Source organism: Amia ocellicauda, chromosome 9, assembly GCF_036373705.1.
Source record: "Amia ocellicauda isolate fAmiCal2 chromosome 9, fAmiCal2.hap1, whole genome shotgun sequence".
In the NCBI taxonomy this organism is placed as follows: Eukaryota; Metazoa; Chordata; class Actinopteri; order Amiiformes; family Amiidae; genus Amia; species Amia ocellicauda.
The window spans coordinates 15,564,953-15,586,923 of NC_089858.1; the positions used below are offsets into that span (position 1 = coordinate 15,564,953).

The 21,971-nt window shown below is 45.8% G+C and overlaps 1 protein-coding gene across 2 annotated transcripts in view; it reads right to left on the reverse strand.

The window, feature by feature from the left end:
* Positions 1 to 21,971, reverse strand: part of fto (FTO alpha-ketoglutarate dependent dioxygenase) — a 125,075-nt gene that overhangs the window by 80,627 nt on the left and 22,477 nt on the right. Inside the window, exons 3-7 of one of the 2 annotated variants that reach the window (XM_066713411.1) lie at positions 21,191 to 21,809; positions 18,352 to 18,477; positions 15,906 to 15,985; positions 14,032 to 14,175; positions 3,254 to 3,373 (exon numbers count right to left, since the gene is read on the reverse strand). In XM_066713411.1, the coding sequence (XP_066569508.1) occupies positions 3,254 to 3,373; positions 14,032 to 14,175; positions 15,906 to 15,985; positions 18,352 to 18,477; positions 21,191 to 21,809 (1,089 nt within the window). The remainder of the gene's footprint in view (positions 1 to 3,253; positions 3,374 to 14,031; positions 14,176 to 15,905; positions 15,986 to 18,351; positions 18,478 to 21,190; positions 21,810 to 21,971) is intronic. The other variant, XM_066713412.1, reaches the window with a different exon arrangement.

Genomic DNA, 21,971 nt, shown 5'->3' on the forward strand with positions numbered 1-21,971 from the left:
ATATATTTAATAAAAGAGGCTTATATTCCACTTGAATTTAAAGGACAATAATCTGCCTATCAAGATCACGTTACATTCCTATTCAGTAAACTATATATATCACAATGATAATAAAGTCAAAGCATCTACTTTTCCTGATATTTAACATTTATATTTTCTTGTTCCTCATTGTCAAAAAATGAATTATTACTATACTGTGTGTGCCATTAACAATGCTCTAAAAATTACAAAAGTATTGTATTTTATTTATGTATTATTATTACTATTATTATTTTAAAGAAAATTATGTGAACTCCTGAAAGGGCACAGAAAGTGCATTTGCAAATTTTAAGGAACAGAGACAATGTGGTCCCATCTGAAATATTAGCCAAATGTCTATTCAGTATTTAACATAAGCTAACAGTGGACAGTCTAACCAAGAAAGAAAGGTCAAACTCCACACATTTGTAAGTGTAAACAAAGTATCTACAAAAAGTGTATTTTTGCATATATATATATATATATATATATATATATATTTTTTTTTAAACACTGAGCATTCATATGCCAGAATCATGCAATTGATTCAGAGAGAAACACAGAAACAATGACTGAGAAGAGAGATGTATGGTAAAATAAATGTTCACAACCAGAAACAAACTATGAGATTATACAGAGAGCACTGCACCAAAAATACCTAGAGTAAGCATGTATGTTTGCAGCTCCAATTTATAGAACGTGTGTGTAACATTTTTAATTTTAATTAAAGAAACACATCTAGGGAGAAAAAAAAAACATGGTAGCAAAGAGATAGCAAATGCAATTAACTATTTCCAAATTATTTAATATAAACTGGATGCTGAGGGCAAATTCTTGTACAGAGGGAAAAAAAAGGGGGGGAAAAAAAACAGCATTAATTTTATTGTTCCTGGAATTGTGCGCTCTGCTTGTGAAGTAGCCAGATAAGAAAAGTGAACAACTGCTCACCAGACACCCAGCACCACATGTGAGGCAAATCAAACCCTGTGTGCTACTGTACATTGTCATTACTTACACACTGCACTAACTGCTCCAAGTACTGCACTAAACACAAACAGTGCATCCCAGCATTTCACACACACAATACGAAATCGTTGGTGTTTGAATTCTGAGTTTATCAGACAATGCGGAAACACGATTACAAGAAAAAAAGAGAGAAAAAATTATTAATTATTAGTAGTAGTAGTGATATTTGTAGTAGCAGTAGACATAGTAGTAGCAGCATTAGTATCTGTACTGTAGTATTCATTGTAGCAGGTGACCTATTATTGGTAGTAGTTATGAAATCAGTTGTATTAATACAAAATTATTTAAAAATAATGAAAAACATTTTTTATAAAGTTTGCACTTATGATACAATTATGCTAACATCACACTAGTGACACTGATGATGTTAAAAGCACAAACGCTGTACACAGCAAATGCATGCATGCAACAAGCACCTCTCAGTGTCCCACAGAAACACACCTGTATCTATAGCACAGGCAGAACTGCAATGCCCCTGGGTTTGGGACAGGTTCCCATGTCCTCTCACAGAGGTCATGTTGATTTGACATTTTTCAGATTTATTTAGATGCGTTTTAAATCTCACCCCACATAGCATTGTCACTATACATGGATACAAATGCTCACTGAAAACTGCTCCCTTGAAAGAACAGACCCTAACGTACAGTGCCAAGAGAACGCTCCACATGAATTTGTCCATGGCAATGTTTTTATTTTTCAGTGAACTGAAGTAAACGTACAATTCCATGCCCATTGTCACCTATACAACAGCAGTACAGTGCTTTCTCTTTAGATCCACAGCAGCACATTAAATGTGATTACTGCTCCAGTGCAGCTGCATTAGCACTGAGCAAATCTCCTGGCAGGAAAGCTGATACAAGACTGCCCCCTGGTGCTCGCTCTGCCAACACTGAGCTCCAGCTCTCCCAGCAGCAACAGGACTGGCCAGGACAGAGCCATTACAAGGAAAGTCTGGACCTGCAGAGCACGGGGTCCAGACCTGTAGACGAAGTGACGGCCCCAGCCGTAGGAGCACAATCACAGAGACTGCTCGACCAAAAGTGAAAGAGCAAGTGACAGCAAGCTAGGCCAGTTTTAAGATTGTCAATGGTTCCATCTGAGATTAGTATGCCACTCTTTTCATGCTGGCTATCTTGACAACCCAAAGGAGGTCTCTGAAAGAAGAGCGAGTTATTTTTCCTGTGATGGCCGGTCATCTCATTACTGATCTGTTTAGCATGCCTGACAGGGCAATTTATGAATGCACTGTCTACTGTACAACAACCAGAAACACAAACCTTTGCACCTCCAGACACAAGCTCCTAAAGTCTGACACTACTGTAAGCCTATTACCCCCACATTCCTATTTCTGTAGAGGAGCCGCCTGGCCTCGGACTGCCTGTCACACATACAAACAGGCCAGCAAGTTACACACTTCAACACACACAATTATATGGCATTTTGTCTGAATTCTTTCCACCCCAGTGTAATAAGGATCAACTATAGTGCTGTTTAGATTCACTTGCGTCTGAAGACCATCCAGCACTCTCAAGTTGGGTGAGATTTTGAGAAATATTATTATTGTTATTATGGTTATTAATAATACTAGCACACTCATTAAAACAGGTTGTATTAACAAAACAAAAAAGAAGCATACATCACAAAAGAGGAAAGAGGAAGCCAAGATTGATTGTGTGGTGTGTATAAATATATATATATATAGAAATCAAATCAAGCCAAGACAATTCTGACACACTATGTAATGCTTGAAAAACATTCACTCTCAATTAGCGCTGGTAGCTGTCATCTGCAATAGCCGAAACAAATGGTAACGAACGAACGTGATAAATGGAATCGCAAGAAGCTCAAATTAGGAGCAGAAGCGGCTCCTGACTGTTCAAAAGCTTCAGGCTCCTGACAGGCCTCATACTGGGGCCTGCGGAACCAGAGCCTGCTCTAATTAGACACACACGGCCCAGCCAGGCCCGGCACAGCAAGCCCACAGAGCTATACCCTGGATTCCTCCTCCCCTCTTCTCTCTCTCTCCTCACCCTCACCGCCTCACTGTACAGATTTCACGGCACAGCACAGCAAAGTGCCTTTATTGCAGGTGCTCATGTTCACAACTCACCACAGCGCAACACCCAGATATGTTAAGGATTTCATACTGCGTTGTTGTGTTGGATAATTAGAAGGCCCCTGAGCGAGGGGTTAGCCGATAATGTCTTACCATGGTCTCCATCTCTCTCCAGGCCTCCTCCAACTTCTGCATGGGTTGACTCCACCAGCTGCAGAACTTTTCGAAACGCCTCCCCTGAAACCAGTACTGCCGCAGCCACTCGAACTCCACCTGCAGAACAGTGCAAAGCCACGCAGGGCACAGACATGTCACATCTTGGCTATTAGCCTTACTCACCGTTTCATCTTGTGTTTGGAATCAGCTGGATCAAACACATTTTTGACAAAACTGACAACAATGTGGCAAAACAACATTTATCCCTTGGTAACAAAGCAATACATTGTTTATTGCAATGCACGTCTGTCATGCAAGTTAAGACACACAACATCATTATAGTGCACGTGTGCTAGGATTTTACAAACCTGTATCAGTAAAAAAGTTCTATAAACAGTATTAAATACATTATTTATTTATATATATATATATACACATACATACATACATACATATATACACATATCTATATATCTATAAACACACACACACACACACACACACACACACACACACACACACACACACACACACGGCTACGGACAGGCCCAGTGGGCTAGTCACTTCCAGATGAGATTGAGGTACTACAGCACAGTCATAAATAAACTAAAAAACTAAATCCAAGAACAGAGGAGGCAGAGATAAATAAATAAATACTTAAAGGCAGAGAAAAATTCAGTCCAGCAGACAATCACAGTCTCAGCCTTGTCTATTCATTGTGTTGATATGAACTGCTGTTTGTTGCCGTCTCTGGGTCTATTTACTGCCAGTACTCCAGCACACCCAAAGGCCTTCTATTCCCAGGGCTGAAAGACACTCCCCTTTCAACACAAACATTTGTGGTTTATTATATATTATATATTAAATACTATATATATATATATATATATATATATAGGCCTATATCCTCCTCTCTCCTCCATCACCAGCAAGCACACAGCTCTGTCCAAGCAAAACACGCATTTCATCTATTTATATGTGTTATATGTGACATTAAAAAAAACATTTTGATATAGACTTGCCGTTTCAGATGACTGACTGTCTTGGGTCTAAATCAAGAATCAAAGATAAAAGTATTTGATCCCCTGCTGATTTTGTACGTTTGCCCACTGACAAAGAAATGATCAGTCTATAATTGTAATGGTAGGTGTATTTTAACAGTGAGAGACGGAAGAACAACAACAAAATCCAGAAAAACCCATTTCAAAAATTGATTTGCATGTTAATGAGGGAAATAAGTATTTGACCCCTTCGACTTAGTACTTGGTGGCAAAACCCTTGTTGGCAATCACAGAGGTCAGACGTTTCTTGTAGTTGGCCACCAGGTTTGCACACATCTCAGGAGGGATTTTGTCCCACTCCTCTTTGCAGATCCTCTCCAAGTCATTAAGGTTTCGAGGCTGACATTTGGCAACTCGAACCTTCAGCTCCCTCCACAGATTTTCTATGGGATTGGCTAGGCCACTCCAGGACCTTAATGTGCTTCTTCTTGAGCCACTCCTTTGTTGCCTTGGCTGTGTGTTTTGGGTCATTGTCATGCTGGAATACCCATCCACGAGCCATTTTCAATGCCCTGGCTGAGGGAAGGAGGTTCTCACCCAACATTTGATGGTACATGGCCCCGTCCATCGTCCCTTTGATGCGGTGCAGTTGTCCTGTCCCCTTAGCAGAAAAACACCCCCAAAGCATAATGTTTCCACCTCCATGTTTGACGGTGGGGATGGTGTTCTTGGGGTCATTCCTCCTCCTCCAAACATGGCGAGTTGAGTTGATGCCAAAGAGCTCGATTTTGGTCTCATCTGACCACAACACTTTCACCCAGTTCTCCTCTGAATCATTCAGATGTTCATTGGCAAACTTCAGACGGGCCTGTACATTGTGTTACCAATTGTTTTGTAACAGTTATTTTGTGTTTCTTCCATTTGCGAATAATCGCACCAACTGTTGTCACCTTCTCACCAAGCTGCTTGGCGATGGTCTTGTAGCCCATTCCAGCCTTGTGTAGGTCTACAATCTTGTCCCTGACATCCTTGGGCAGCTCTTTGGTCTTGGCCATGGTGGAGAGTTTGGAATCTGATTGATTGATTGCTTCTGTGGACAGTTGTCTTTTATACAGGTAACGAGCTGAGATTAGGAGCACTCCCTTTAAGAGAGTGCTCCTAATCTCAGCACGTTACCTGTATAAAAGACACCTGGGAGTCGGAAATCTTGCTGATTGATAGGGGATCAAATAATTATTTCCCTGATTAACATGCAAATCAATGTATAACTTTTTTGAAATGCGTTTTTCTGGATTTTGTTGTTGTTATTCTGTCTCTCACTGTTAAAATACACCTACCATTAAAATTATAGACTGATCATTTCTTTGTCAGTGGGCAAACGTACAAAATCAGCAGGGGATCAAATACTTTTTTCCCTCACTGTACCAATGTACAATAGCTAGTTTTGTTTCCATTACACAACCAAAGAAGGGGAGGATGCCACCATCCCTTTTGGGTTACACTCTTTACTGTGGTGCAGGCAGTCCTGTGGGCAGCCTCTTTCCAAGGACGCCTCACATTCACATTTTCCAAGCAATGCTCTCACATTCTTAACACTGTCAAGGCTCTTACACCTGTAACTGACTGCATTTCTGAATCAGAATGACTGGAACACCGTAAATTTGGTAAATTTGATAGAACAAAAAACAAAGCAAAGCATAACATTTCTAAACATGTTAAGTACCCACACAAACAAGTGAAACCTTTGGGCAGCTGACTGCTCTATGCACAGGGCTCAGTTTTCCCTGTATGCAAATTGCCCACTCTAATTTTTCTTGGGTAAGAGTGTAGGTTGGCCAGCCCTGAAGAGAAGAGAAAGGACCAGTGGTGCTCACAGACGCACTGATACACATCACAGAGGGCTGAGAGTTAGGCCAGGATCCTCAGGATAAAGCAGGAATATGCCATTGGAGGGACAGGGATGGGAAACTGACCCAGGTATGGGCTGCACTGGTGAACCCTGTATTGGCCCATGCAATGCACAGCAGTGGGACTGTGCTGTTAATTTCCCAGCAGCCACTGCACCAGCACCTCCGAGCTCTGCCCTTCAAATGCAAGAACTGATGGACTGATTTCTTCTCTCTTTCCCCCCTTCTCCTTTCTCCTCCTCCTTCTCTTGATATTTTCCTGCTTTCCTACCCTTCATCCTCATTCTCTCTTTCTTGAGGGAATGACAGTTTATAATGTAGAGCCGTTCACCTTTTCTCTTGTGGAATGATGTTCATTTTACTCTTTGAAGTGCTGATTAAATTCTCCAAAGGATACCTAGAGCTGCCAGGTGTGTGTGCGATTGCCCCAAATACACAAGATGAAAATGAAAGAGGCTCCAAATTAGCTGAAATACTGTAGATACCCTCCCCCAACATTTCTCTCTGTTTCAGCACAGTCCTCCAAACAATGCATGCCCCATTTCATTCCACACAAAAGACAAGTATATTACAAATAAAAATGGCACAGCAAGACATGAAACCTGTTCTGTACATTTCAACAACGTTCACAAAACCATATGTTTTAATCTTGTTTTATCAGCCATAATTTCATAACTCATTATCAGATATAGATGTGAAGTCTGACTAAAGAATTACACATACATACATACATACATACACACACACACACACACACACACACCAAAGCTGTCCATGCTCATTTGGAACATATTCTCTCTCTCACAGACACACACAGAGCATAATTTTCTGCATCAATATAACAATGTGCTTCATTTGTTATTTCTTTTATCTGTGACAATACACTAACTAAAATATAGCATAAATCAATTGCAGCGGCACAAATCTCTTTAGGGCAACAACGTAGCACGGTGAGGAAGAGGGTTTGTAAAGGAAAGGAGAGAGGTGCCCCCTCACCAGGATATACCAAGTCCACTTGTGATGAGGTCACTCACCCCAAGGGGCCAAAAACACAGGCTGCCGGTGAAGAAGGAGAAGCAGCGACACCACCCTTTTGAGACTGAGGCCCTGGGCAGTTTTCAAAAGCATTGAAGAAATAGTAATTTTTCTTTGTACAAATCCAGAAACCTAGAAATTCAGCTCTGTATCAGGATTATCTATCTGGTGGTCTGGTGGTTGGGTTTATTGTTTGTAGTCACATGTTTACACTGGGATTGCAAACCTGGTCTGTCACATTCAGTGCAAAGAAAGATTGTGATATAAAAGCAAGGGCTGGTCTGGGCTGAACTGGGCTGGACTGGCACTGTGCACTCCTCAGCTGTAAGCAGTGCAGTCAGAGTTTCAAAATCTCTTATTCTCTCAACATCCCATTGACAGGGTCTGATCACAGAGGCCAACATTCAGGAGAGGGAGAGATATGAAGGCAGATCGCAGGGGTTTAGCAGTCTGAGCTGAGATTAGGCAGGCCTGATACGCTCCATACAAGACACCCTTGAAAGAAATGTCAGGCTTTGTTGAAGTTCAAACCTACACTACTCCCACGGCCTCTGCAGTGTACCACTTACAGCACGAGGGTACAAAGTCTGTCTGTCTGTCTGTCTGTCTCTCTCTCGCTCTCTCCTGATTGTTTATTTGTCCTTTAAAGAATGATTACTGTCTTTGGATTAGCTCTGAGCCAATGGTGGAGAGTCCTGCAGAGTAGTCCAATAGCCACTGCGGAGCATGCAGTGCTGTCTGGCATTTAGCGTGGAGCAGTCGCACTGTGAATTATTGAAAGGGATTAGTCGCTAAATGCCACCTGCCCAGGTAGAGAGATTCTGTGGAGCATCTTCCTTTTTTCATAGTGTCAGGCTGCCCCCCTGCCAGGCCTGTCATCTCACAGAGTGACGTGCTAAATGCACATTAGCCCTGCGTTGACTGTGCATTCACCACCGTGACCCCAGAGTCAAACTGAGCTAACCCCTTTCAATTTAATGAGCCGCGGTTTTTCCGCCTCACACTATGCCCCGGCCAGGTTCAATCAATTTCCAGGGAGCCCCGAGGTGGGAGCTGATGAGAACCCAATCAATACAAGGCTGCTTTTCTGTTTCTTCTCTCTTTCTTTTCCGTTTCTTTCCTTCACTCTCCTCTTTTTTCCTTGCTCCATACCCAGAAGCTACCGTGGCTTGGCTACACCACGCACCCCCCCGCTGGCTCAGCAGCCCCTGCCATCAATCACATCTGCAGCATCATATATTTTTAGTGCAAATTGCTACTAACCAAACAATCATCTGCTATTGGGGCCAGATATCTTAATTCATTTTTGGAGCCGTCTATGTGCAACTGTGTATAGGAGCCATGCCTGGATTTGGCCTGTGAGGTGTGGTAATTGCATGTGCAGCACTGCTGGGGCGTTCTGCTGTGCCGGCTCACGCTCTCCAGAATCCAGCTCAGGGATCGCTTCAATTAAAATGAAATAAAATAAATAAATACCCACTGCAGAGCCAAAGAGGCACGGATTTAAAGGCAGCATGCACCGGTTTACATCTGGGATCTCATTTCTCCCATCTCCTTATATTTAAATTGCATCGACAGGATTGGCACAGACATCCTGCAGGGACATGGCTACACGCCCACCAGTGGAATGACAGCGTGGCTTTAAAATGAGATGAGACACTTTTAGTTTTCACATTTGCATTTCAAAGTAAAAACACAGAACTTTTTGTTGCGAAAGCTAGCCTTAACTTCGAAAAGACAGTCGTGGAGTTTGTAAAGAGGCAGAAGGATTAGCAGCACAGAGGGACAGGGCTGGTGAACTGAGGGATCAGAGTCGGAGCTCAGAAATCACTCATTTCACTTGTCAGACTCTACCAACAACCCTGGGTCCATCCAGGCCACCAGCAGAAGAACCTGCACTTTGAAGTCTGCAGAGGGATAACAGAACGGAGATTCAACTGCCAGTCCTTCACAGCACTGAAACAGGCCGATATCACAGTGTCCCGCTTTACAACGGAGAGAAGAGGACAGCTGCTCCCTCTCTTGTGCTCCATCTCCGATCTGTGCCTCTGATTTCCTTTGAGGAAGTTTTGAATTGTGAGTGAGGAATAGCGGTGAAAAGTCCTTGCAAGGGGTTCACTGTGGTGTTGCAAATAACCAATCATGCCCACACACAAATCTCACAGACCAATGTGAAGTAAAAAGGAAAAAAGGGAGGGGGGGAGTAAAAAAAAACAACAATAAATCATTTAAGTATAGGCACTGCCCTCATGGGCAACTTAAAACAAATAGCCCACTCCATCATTTTAACACCAGGCATAGCTGTTGACCTTCCAGCTACATTTTCTGGGTTTTATAAATAGCGTCCTGCTTTCCAAAATAAATGGTAACAACACTCAACAATGGTTTCTGCAGTAATCCTATGCGAAGTGTCAACCTTATATTGCTCTCCATAACAAGGAAAGGTTGCTGTGTGTCAGTGATGGAGCTGTTTCTTGAGATATCTATTCCTCTCGCTTTGAATTATAAATATCAGGTACAACCTTTAAACAACCTCTTATGAAGCTCATCTGTCATTCCTACAATGCCCAGTAACAGTGTGGTGACATTTTAGAGTTTAACACACACACACACAAAAAAAAATCTGTTCTGTCCTGAGAGTCTTACTGACATACAGAGCAGTACCCGGGGACAGCCCAGAGAGGAACACCTCACCCTCTCTTTAACCCTTACCCTGCAGGAGGCTGTGCCACACACCGGCCTGCACAGCTACAGCAGGGCTGGTGGACAGCCTTCCATAAAGAGACCAATACACACGTGCCGGGTCAAAGCTCAGGCAATCCAATGCAAGTTAGTCTCGTTCACTTGCATGCATACTAAAGTGAAGGAGAAGTGTGCTCTCTTGTTCTCTGGAGTTGGATTACTTGGATAACTATCCACTTCCGCTATTTGGAGTTTTATCGCTACTATTGGAGCTTTGCCTCTCTTCGGAGGTAAGTCTACAGTGGGAGTCTCACTCGGAGCCTACTTACTTCCTGTACCATTTTTTCCTACAGATTCGAGTGAAGGAGAAGGGGTTAGAAAGCGACGCTACTCCGGCTGGAGCAGTCTCCTGTGGTTTCGCTTCTCTTCCCATCTCCCAGTCGAGAAATCCCCACGTTGACTCAATCTCTGGCAGCAGGAGTCTAAACTGTTCGGCACAGAGAGCAATACGAACGACCTCCTTCAACATCAACGTCTCGACCATACCGTCGACATCTCTACCAGGCTGTTGAAACTCTCGACCAAACACGTCGACCTCGACCACCACTGTTGACCTCTCAACCAAACCAGTCGATATCAACCACCGCTGTTGACCGATTTGACAGCATCGAAGTAGACAGTATATCCTGTGAGGGGTTCGGCGAAGCCCTCTTACCCTAGGAATTGTCCATATATATTGAAGGTCTGGACGAGGAAGACTTTAGGACAGACCTGTTGCTGTCCAGGATGAAGCCTAAAGGGACGTTTCATCGGTGCTCCGGGTGCCAGAGCAAGCTGCCCTCTGACGATGGGCACGAACTCTATGTCCGATGCCTGGGTGCTGAACATGCCCAACAAGCACCAGGCAACGGAGGCTGCCAGCATTGGTCAGCCTTCATGGAGGTTACCTGCCACAAGAGAGCCAGGAACTCCCCGCCGTCTTCAAGACCCTCAAAGAGCCGTCGCAGTGGAAGCTCTACCCACCGCTGTTCTGCAGGTTCAGCCCCATGCAGGCTCCCCTGCGAGTGGCTCTGTGACGACAAGCCAGGCGGCGATTATCTTAATCCAGGGCCTCCCCGGCGAGGGTGCAGTCTGCTTCCCCCTCTCCACCTCCTCACAGGCATTCTCCAGAGAGGAGACCACGTTCCCCCAGAAGGAGATCCCCGAGGGTCCTGATCCCACTCGAACCAGCCAGCATCTGCTGCTGCGACTTCCAGGCAGGCATATGCAATGTGCGCAACAGCGGGGGTGGACCAGAATGGCCATGGGATCCTTCCCACAAATAGGAGACTCGGTGACCAGACTGGTGCAGGCTAACGTGTTGTTAGGCAAAGAACCCACACTGTCCAAACAAGCAGTGCAGGACCACGGACACTATGTTCAAGAAAGCATACTCCGCCAAAACTTCAGTGGTCCAGGCAGCCAACACACAGGCCATCCTAGTCCTCTACATGGGACACCTGGTGGGTTGGATGAGGGAGCGACACTGTGCGGGAGATGCGTAGGAGCTAGAGCTTGTGTCTGCATATATGACGAATTTGCTGCACGAGGGAGGGAAAGCCATGGGGAGATCCCTCGCAGCCATGGTAGCAGTCCAACGCAATCTCTGGCTCACACAGGCCAAACTCCAAGACACAGAGAAGGCAGTGATTCTTGATGCTCCTATCTTTCTAGACGGCGGACCTCTCAACTGAGCGGTCGGCTAAGGCTAAGGAAACAGCTTCAAAGTATGCGGATCTCCAGCAGGCTAGGAGGCAGCCACAACAGCGGCAGTGGAGCTACCAACAGCCCAACAGGCAGTGGCCGAGACCAGCAAAGCCTCCTCCGAGGCCACAACAGACCAGTGTCCCGCAGCCTGAACAATGCCACCAAAGCCAGCCACAGGTGAGGGGTAAGAACAGGCTCTGCGGCTGGAGACCTAAGGGCCGGGGAGACCTCCGGCAGCCCCCTGAAGGGACGCGGCCATCATCACCAACCCATCACCCCCCAACAGATCGACCGGACTCGACCAATAGCAAAAGCCTGCACCCAGGCCTCCTGACCCATGGATACGCCCTCCAATTCCACTCTGCCCCCCACCCTTCAGGTGGGTACTGACTACTACTGTCGGAAAGCTCTGTCACTGGAAAGCTCTGTGATGTGGGAGAAACGAGCTATAGGATTAGTGGCCGCAGAGAACTCTCGAGCAGGGTTCTACTCGGGATACTTCCTAGTGCCAGAGAAGAACGGAGGCTTCAGGCCCATTATTGACCTGAGGGGCCTCAACATGTTTCTGAAGAAAAGAAAATCCTGCATGTTAAGTGCACAGCGTATCCTGCAGTCTGTCCAGGCAGGCGACTGGTTCACGTCAATAAACCTCAGGGACGCCTGCTTCCACGTCCCCATCCTGCCAGAGCACAGGAAATACCTGTGCTTCGCCTTCCAAGGCCAGGCGTATGAGTTCAGTGTGCTGGCCTTCGGCCTCTCTCTGGCGCCCCACACATTCTCAAAGTGCATGGACGCAGCATTGGCCCCCCTCAGGACAAAGGGGATAAGGATCCTGAATTACCTGGACGACTGGCTGGTGTACGCAGACTCCAGGCTTCAGGCAGAGGTACATACAGCAGAGGTCATACGTCACATTACTGCACTGGGTCTCGCAGTTCACACAGAGAAAAGCTCCCTCAATCCCGCACAGATGGTGGGCTTCTTGGGAATGAGGCTAGACTCTCAGGACATGCTTGCCTACCTAGCCAAAGACAGAATCAAGTCATCGTATCATTCAGAAGGGCATTGACTCTCCAACTGGTCAAGTTTCAAAAACCGTTGGGGCTGATGGTGGCCGCCTCCAATATTCTCCCCATGAGACTCATGCACATACGTCCATTACAAAGCTGGGTAAACGCCCACAGGCTAGACCCAGTGAGAGACAAACGCTACCACAGTGACCTCAACATGCTGGCAGGCAATGTCCTGTTGGAGAGATCAAAACAATCTGCTCCCCCCTCGGTCATCACCACAGATGCTTGAGGTAGAGGATGGGGTGCTGTCTGTAATGGGATGGAAGTAAGAGGGATGTGGAGCGGTCTCTGCATCGACCCACTGCCCTCTATCGATCTCCCTGGAAATGGGAGACGGTCCCCTGGGCGTGGACACTTTTACTCACCCATGGCCGCAGGAACTGCTGTACACTTTCCCCCAACTGTCACTTCTTCCACTGACACTGGAAAGGATTCGCCAGGACAGAGCTCAAGTCCTCATGATCGCCCCCTGGTGACCAAGACAGTTGTGATTTGTGATGCTGGCACAGATGATCAGCGTGGATCCATGGCAGCTTCAGTTCCGAGTCGAGCAGAGGGATTACTGTGGCACCCCAACCCAGCGCGGCTGCAGTTGTTGGTTTGGCCCCTGAAAGGCCTAATGTCTATGGGGCTGCCTGATAATATTGTGGAAACGCTGCCGTCAGCCAGGGCCCCCTCTGCCAGGGCCCAATATACTTATAAGTGATCAGCCTTCCAGAACTGGTGTCTAGCCATACACGTGGATCCGGTGTTGTGCCCCATGTCGACCATCCTGTGCTTCCTGCAACAGCTGCTAGAAGAAGGGAAATGTCCATCCACATTGAAGGTATATCTGGCTGCCATCTCAGCATGTCATGATAAGACTGAAAATGTCTCAGGCACCATGAGTCTCTGCTATGCTTGCCATGATGGGATTGGGGCTTAAATCAGTTGTCAGGACTCGCGACAGCTCGGGTACAGTCTTCCCATTCAGTAATGCCTGTCGTTCGATTTGAAAGGGAACGATAGGTTATTATCATAACCATGGTTCCCTGAAAAAGAAAGCTAGCCATTTCCCTTCATGGGTCACTCAGCCAGACGACCTTCCTGATCAAGAAATGGCAGACAGCTGCAGTCAGGAGGAGACTTTTCACAAATGCCGGGGGCGGGTCTTCCTCCTGCCAGCAGGGCCGCTATTGGGCAGCTTTGGTACATGTTTGACTGATTGGCAGGTCAGAATTCTCTTTCCATTAAGTAATGGCTGTCTGTCTTTTTCAGGGAACTGGGGTTATGATAATAACCTATCGTTTTAAAACGTAAAGGATCCCCCTCCTGTTAATCACAACTCCTACCTCATTGTGGATTTCTTCACACCGCCGAAGAGCAGAAGGTTCTACTGAGTGCAGGGTCTTGCTGCCCGAAACTGGGTCTGTGAGCAGGTTGTCTAAAGCAGCCCGACTGCGCCTCTGGATGTAGCCCAGCGTACCCGTGGAGCACTGTGGAGGTACAACAGGGGGAATCGCTCAGCTTTGGACAGGGACACAGCTGGGCACGAGAGATCAAACAAACTGATCACACCTGATTCCAGCGCACTGCCTGTTTACAGCTGCCTCATGAAGGACACGACAAGGAGAATTCCTCCATTCCTTCAGGTGGCAGGACGTGGGAAGCCAGTTGTGACAAGAATTCATGTGGTGTACGGGGTCCAGTATAAGAATTCTATACAGCTGCAAAACCAGTCAAATCTTACAGAATTCAAACCTTCTCAAATCAATCAGTAAATGTGACTGTACAGTGTTTGCTTGGTTTTGGGTTTTTCCTCCTGTAAAAGTCCTCTAAAGTGCTTGAATATTAACATTATTGTCTAGGCACAGTATTGTGTGTGTCTGGACTGTGTGGAGGGGGGGTTAATAAGTAGGTGGTGCAGGGGTCAGGGGTCAGGGCTAAGTGTTAGGGAGGCTGAGCAAAAGCTGGGCAGAGAGAGCAGGACTGGCCATGATAAAATGCAGTCCACACGAGCACATGAACATTTTCACAGGCGCACACAAATATGAGCACATGCACACATGCACACAGAGAGTTTGCCTGCACCCCCTCTCATCAGCAGGGAGCCTCGTCTCTAGCACATGAACAAGGCACAGCATTCGGAACAACACGCCCCCCCGCCCAGCTTTCCTGCTGTCCAGTGGCATGCAATTAAAATGTTTATGTTCTGAATGAAAGTAAATCTGATGTTTTGTAATCAAAAATGACAATGAAACCAACAGTGTAATTCTCACAGTTTCTCCTGTGGTACAAGAGAATTTAGAGATGTAAACATGTGAACTGTTTCACAGAGCTGCAGTCTCCCATCCCAGAAGAGCAGAGAAGGCGGCCTAGAAACATGGACTGAAATTTAAGTTTAGTCTTCTGATACAAAGCTGGATTGACCCACAGGCACAGGCATACACACACATCTCAATAAAAGATTTTGAATGTCAAAAACTCCCAAAACACTGAAGTTAAGATGAGTTATTAAGATCAATTAGACTAGATCACATTCTTTTTATGTAGTTATTTTTGCTCCATGGCAACAAATCCAAGAAAGAATCCAAATGAAAATTGATGAATCATTAACCATCGAACTGTAAGTCAGTTCTCTTAAGGCATAGCTATGAAGCCCAGATCCGGAGTTATTCCTAAAACCCCTTAGCGGTCAGAGGAGAGCGTCTGCAGAAACTCCAGCTGGATGACACAGGAGCTCGGCCTTGTGAGCACTGGACCCGTCTAAATAATCAGCGGTGACCTGGCCGGAATTCGAGTCACTTTCCCCTGTTCACTGTTCTCTGTGTGGTGCCCCTACTTTTGCGGCAAGTGGTGGTGCCTATGAACACCATTACCAGTTCCCTCTCACAAACCACACGCTTAAACCCATTCCCCCTAAAGACAAACCATTAAATAGATCACTGCTTGTATGCTGCACTCAGTTAGGAAGCGGTTCGTTTGTGCTTTGCTCTCTCTACCACAGTCTGCTAGTCGGCCATCTCATGCGGTGGGGGGAGAAAATTAGGCTTCTGCTCACTGCCAGCTAAGGTCAGGAGACCTTAGACAGCTCTTGTTCCACAGCAGGTTTAATAAAGGGAAGAGTTAAGAAGATGTAAATGTGCACTGAATTGAGAGCGCTCAGATGGCTTATTACCCCCCCACCTGAGGAATGGTGAGCTGGGAGAATCCGGTCAGGCCTTACCTCAGCGGCGCGGTGCGTGGAGCTGAACCGCGCAGACTGCCCTGCCAGGACGCAGTGTTGGTGGGTTGTGTTGAGATCATCTAAAGACAGATTAGGAGACATAATCAAACTTTAATCTAACGAGGGAAAACGTATTAAAAATTATATGTAATCTTACAAGATACAGGGCTCTTGTTCCTGAAAGCTCTGCTGACTCTTAAGTGATTTAAGCAAGAACAGGGTTGTTGTTGCTATTGTTTTTTATTTTGGTTGTGAGTTTGGTTGGTTTACCTGTTAGGTTTCTCTGTCACATGGTGTCTAAAGACTTCTGAGAGACTCTGCTCCCATCAGCGCTTTAGTGTAAAAGCTGCTGTAGTTTTTGTTATTATTACTAGTACCTCCAATTTGGGGGTTAACAGATAAGACCTCTACACTGCACAAAATAAGTATTTTGTCACCTCAGGCAGGATTATTGGCAAATAAATAAAATTCTAATGTTTTTTTCAATTGTCCAGCTTCCAACCACATAGTAAAATATTTCAATCTTTATAACATGTCAACTATTATCAAGCTGTCTTCAATCTATTATGCTTGGAATTAGAAAAAATAAAATAAAATAAAAAAAAATAATAATAATATATTTTTTTTTTCATCCCTCACCACTCCTCCTCTCTGGTGAGTGAGGGAAGATCTGGGCTTTTAAAGATATTGGGTCCAATCTGCTCCCAGTCCCCAGAGCATTTGTCCTGGAAATTGTATTATGACACAGGCCTGGTGTCAACCTCATATTGTTCCTACCACTAAAAATTCCATTTGGTGCTAATATGGGGATTCAATTTGCAGTAAAGTGCTTTAGCATTAGCAGTTCAGAGGTCATGACATTGAGAAACTGAACAAAAAAAAAAAGAAACGTAGCGTAGGGCAGTGGAAACGTAGAAGAAGGAATGTGATTCTTTGGTATGGGGCCTGTACATCGCATGCTATTAGGGAATGTTTTTAGTGAAGGGCTTAATGCGCCCTTAGTGCTGTTTTGGCGCTAGGTGGTATTGTCAAGCAGGTGGCCTTGATGCAAATGCTTCCTCCTCAGGGTTAGATGGCGCTGGTCTCACAGTGTGGACAAGGGATCTCTAACAGTGCTCTAATTCAACATCCCCCAGGTCTGCGGCCCGGGCACCTGCAGCTTCTCGGTAACACAGGCAGCGATAGCAGTGACTTCCTGGAGTTAATGTCAACATTATTATGATTAGTACAGACACTTGTTTAAATATACATACATACAGAGAGAGACAGAGAGAGAGACAGATCTCCCCGAGAGGTGGGTTTGTACTCGTAAGATCAAACAAGAGAGCTGGGGTGGAGTTCTCTGTGAGGGGGGGGGAGAGAAAAAAAAAGAAAAATTTGTTTCTCTAGTGTAGGAGCATGTTGTAAAAACAGACGATCCCACGCTAAGAGCATTAAGAGACTGACTCGAGAGGCACTGCAAACACCCTGTAGTGGAGGTGCAGAACACGCAGCACTGCGTGAAGGAAGAGTCTGCAGAGTCCCAGGCATCTGCGGGACACATCAGTATAAAGCTGTGATTTACATTCCTTGTCCAAGAAGCACTGCTGTAACTGGCCTCATATATCCATCAAGCCACGATCAAGACTGGGTCACAGTACCTCATAAAATAACATTTGGTTTTCTTAACCTTTCCAATGCAGGCAATTTCAAAGGGGCCCAGGACTACACCATGTAACGCAAACCCCTCGCCCAGGGAACTGTGCCGTTCTCCACTGTGCCATTCCACAGCCTGATGAAAGCAGCTCGGCTACACTGACTGTACCATCACACGTGTGTCTGCACTTCCTTAAGGCATGAATAATCCTGCACTGCAATATCTGACAGTGAGGCAACACTTTGTTCCAGCTCGCTACACTGATACTGCGTTAGGAAGCAGCCCTTGCATCGTTCACTCAGACACACCTGTGTACAGAGCCCAAGCATTTTAAAATGGACACATCTTAAAAAGTACAGTTTTATCAGAGAACTGTTACACCCCTGGTGTAAACATCAACAGTGGTGTAAGGCCCTTCCATAGTTATTTATTTAATTGAATACAGTCCTCTCAGGACAGACCTTGAACCAAAACATTCTGACTATTTAAATAAGGGGGGGAAAACTATTTATATTTTATATAAGTCTCAATCGTCACATCACCCTGACTGGCAATTCTGTGGGCGTACTCTGCACTGAACATCGCTTGTATTGTATTTTTCTGTTCCAGTCAGCGTGCCAGGAGTAGTCAATAAGAAGGTGAACTTCAGTGCAGGGGGGTGGGGTGGGTGGGCGTGGTTAGGTTTACCATTGGGCTGATGTGATGGTTTGCTGCGTGCATCCTAGTTGTGTGTGTGGGAGAGCAGCTGGTGTTTATACAGCTGTATTGGTGGGCAGTGCAAGGGGGGCAGAGCAGACTGGCACACTGTACCCAGCATGTAGTAGCAGTCTCCAGAACCCAGAGGCACCATCAGTCCAGGGGTGTGGATGTCCCAAGCCACTTTCAGTCCCACAGCCCAGCCGCCACCATCCTCCACACTCTCCGCTGAGCCTGCGTCTGAAAACACACAGGAGCCGTCAGTCAGTTATTCCCTTGTTCTTTCAATGACATAGAAGCAAACTATGGTTTTAATACTTTCCCCACTTCGTTGTGCAAGTTCCTTGGTTTTAATAGAAATCCCATTGTAAGCATTATTGGTATAGTTTAACTCATTGTCCAACAACGAGAAAAAAAAAAAAAACACAGCCAGACCTGTAAAGAATATAAAATACAGAAACATTAGAACGGTAGACTTCTGGGCTAGCTGTAATGATGCATCTTGTGATTGAGTGAACAATACAGGATCTTTGAGCATGACTTCTGTGCCTTAAAACAGACAGACACACACATAATCGAAGCTTAAGTTGAGGCTAATTTTTATCGAAGTTGTTTAGCTGTTAATTTACTGTCGAGGGACATAAAGACCTGCGATGACAGTAATGTGTCAGGTGACGAGGCCCTGTAGGAGACGCAGAGAGGGGGAGAGTAATGAAATGTCTGTACTGTTACACTAGCCTGTACCAGGCCTGGGCAAGGCTCTGCGCTGCTGCTGCAGGCTATCCTATCACTCACTACACAAATGAGAAAACAAGATCTGCCCAGCACCCTGCTGGAAAATCAATACTAAAGACTTTGCACAGCTTTTTCCTTTTTCGTTTTTCTTTACTCTGCTCAGATAAATTGTAACTTAATTTCCCCACACAGTGCTTTCTGAAAGCTGCAAATGACATTTCTTCCCAGTCAGTCTGGTGTAAATTGGGAATGAAAATTCAGAAGAGGGCCACTCATTCCAATGGAAAAGTCAGAGTCTCATTTGGGCAGACGATCGGTTCGTTTGGGACATTGCAGATTTTAAACACAGCAAGAGGAATGGAGGGATTTGTTTTGGGTCAGTAAATTGGCCTATGAGTCTGTGCAGTCTATCAGTCTTACAGTAAGTCATCAGGTCAGTCTATAAGCCAGTCAGTCAGTCAGTCTACGAGTCCAAGCAGGTGAGCAAAGGATTCATTTCTTTAGCTTAACTTCTTCAAATTAATGAAACTGATGAACCAAGTGTCTGCTCATCCAACGTAAGAAGGCTTTAATCATAGTCACAATTAATTATTTAACACTGAGTGTTAAGTATTTTACTTGCAAGTGCTCTCGAGCTCTGGGAGGGCAGGGTTAACACTCATTAAGGTGGCATCAGCAGTTTTAAGTTACAATATAAATCAAAACCCAGCATTCTAACAATATTACATACCCCCCCTCCTCACATGTCAGCATGCATTCAATTATGAAATTCTTTCTTTAAAACTTAAAGAATAATTGTTACAAAATACAACCTTTCAGTTTTACTAAGCTCCTTATAATAACAACAATAATATTCAGTATATTCCTGGTTTTCAATTAAAGTGGTTAAATATTGCGTGTTCCATATTGAATAAATGAGAGGATGTCTGCGGTGTTCACAGGCAGGCTGATATGAATGTATTTGTGTCCCAAGCTGTAATTGAGGAAGTATTTGCTCAGAGCTTTTCCGGCTCTTTTTCAGAACTGCACAGCAGAGCTACATTAAACAGAAAAACACAACACGCTGTGTTTTCTCATCGCCCTCCCTGATAAGAGGCCAGCTGACTCGGTTTCTGATGACATTTGATAATGCCCATACTGCACAGAACAGATAAATCTGACTAATATAATTAAGTCAAGAGAGGGTGTCTAAGGGGGTGGAGGGGCAGGGGAGCTACAGGGCTGTCTGGGGTAGCAGATCTCTCACATGCTGTACAGGGGGATATCTGTGGCACGTGCAAAAAATAAAACAAACCTGTGACATTTTGTCAACAAACTGGCATGTGCATCTGCTCCATGTTTGCAAGTTTAATGTACACAGCCCTGTTGGCTCCTCACCACGTCACTGCAAGGCGATGTTTCAGGTAGGAAATGGTGCATTATTCTATGTAAATTATATTTTCTGCAGATAAATCACCTATACTGTATATTTCACAGACTGTGCAGTCTACTGTGCAGCCAGGGGCCCACAAGGGATCGCCCTGGTTCAAAGGCAGCTCGACAAGTGCCTTAAAAGGGAAACAGCGCAATAAAGCCAGCAGGAAGCAACAGCATAGCCACATTTGACAAATCACTCCAATAGAGACAATGATGTCAACAACTATAAAACAGCCCATTTTATAAGAGTGGGAATGTGCACCTGGGGAACCCCACAGCGATGGCATCCGAGGACTGTGCTCCTTCTTTCTAGGATTCCTGGAGTTCATTACGGCATTATTCCAGACCCTTTCAATGGAGAATGAAGGGGGAGAAAGTGTAGCTATGAACTACATAACTACAAGCAGCGACACAGCCACACAAGCGAGCCAAGAGTCACACAGGTCATGCCATGGGGATAGAGGGGCACAGGGGAGGGAGCACCTTGCAAACAGGGCTGCAGGTGCGTGGCAGTTAGGAACGCGCACAGCTTGAGGGGTGGAAGCACGAACAGCCATGAGCAACAGGAATCGGGGTTGTGGTCAATTCCAATCACAGTGTGATTCCATCACAATTCTATTTGTAATTCCATTTTCAGTTCAGGTCCAGTTCCAGTAAAGCCTATTCTGTCCGTGGCAAAACTAACTGGAATTGGAATATGGAATGGGTCTGAAAAGAGGAATTGGAATTGAAAAAGTGTAACTGACCCCCAACCCCAGCAATAGTTGCAATAGTCCCAACCCTGGTTGCATTCTCTCCCCACCTGCGCTGCCTCCACAGCTGTAGCTGTACACGGCCACGGGGGACCCTGGCACCAGGCCCTCGTCATGGTGCCAGCTGACCGCCATCCTTCCCATGCCAAAGTAGGGTTCCTCCTTCAGGTAGCTCATCTGAGCTGGGTCCATGTAGTTCAGCAGCGTGACGTTGAGCTGTGTTCTGCTGCAAAATGGCGCTGTACCAACGTCAGCCTGGGCCGAGGACAGGCTGTCCCTCTGCCCTGCAGCGCCATCCTCCTCCTCTTTCGCCCTGTCCCGCATCATTCCACTCTCCACCTCCGTGCAGAAGTAGCAGTTGAGTTCCTCGAAAGCCTGGCAGGCTGTGCTCAACTCCCGGTCACTGTAGCCGCTCCCCGATCCCTCAGCTTCCCACGGGAGGGCGAAGAGCCGGGTGCCGAGGTACTTGTAGGTGAGTCCGGGCCGGCCCAGCAGCACACGGGACACTGCCGTGAAGACGTCCCGCTCGCGGATGCGCACCAAGTCCCGTAGGAAGCAGCCACGCTGCAGCAGCATGGACAGGGCTGCCTGGACCGCTTCATGCAGCCCCCTGGGCACTGCCCCCTCCTCTGCCCGCTGCACTGCCAGGCTGGAGTAGCGACTGCACCACTGCAGGAAATGGGGACAAAAGCAAAGTCACCACAGCTGACCTGTGCACCTCGGTTTGTCTGTTTTTCTCCATTTATTTAGCCTTTTGTTTTACCAGTCTGTCTCACCTCAGGCCTGTGAGCAGGTGCCAGCGTCTACATTAAAGGTTTCATGTAAAGTGAC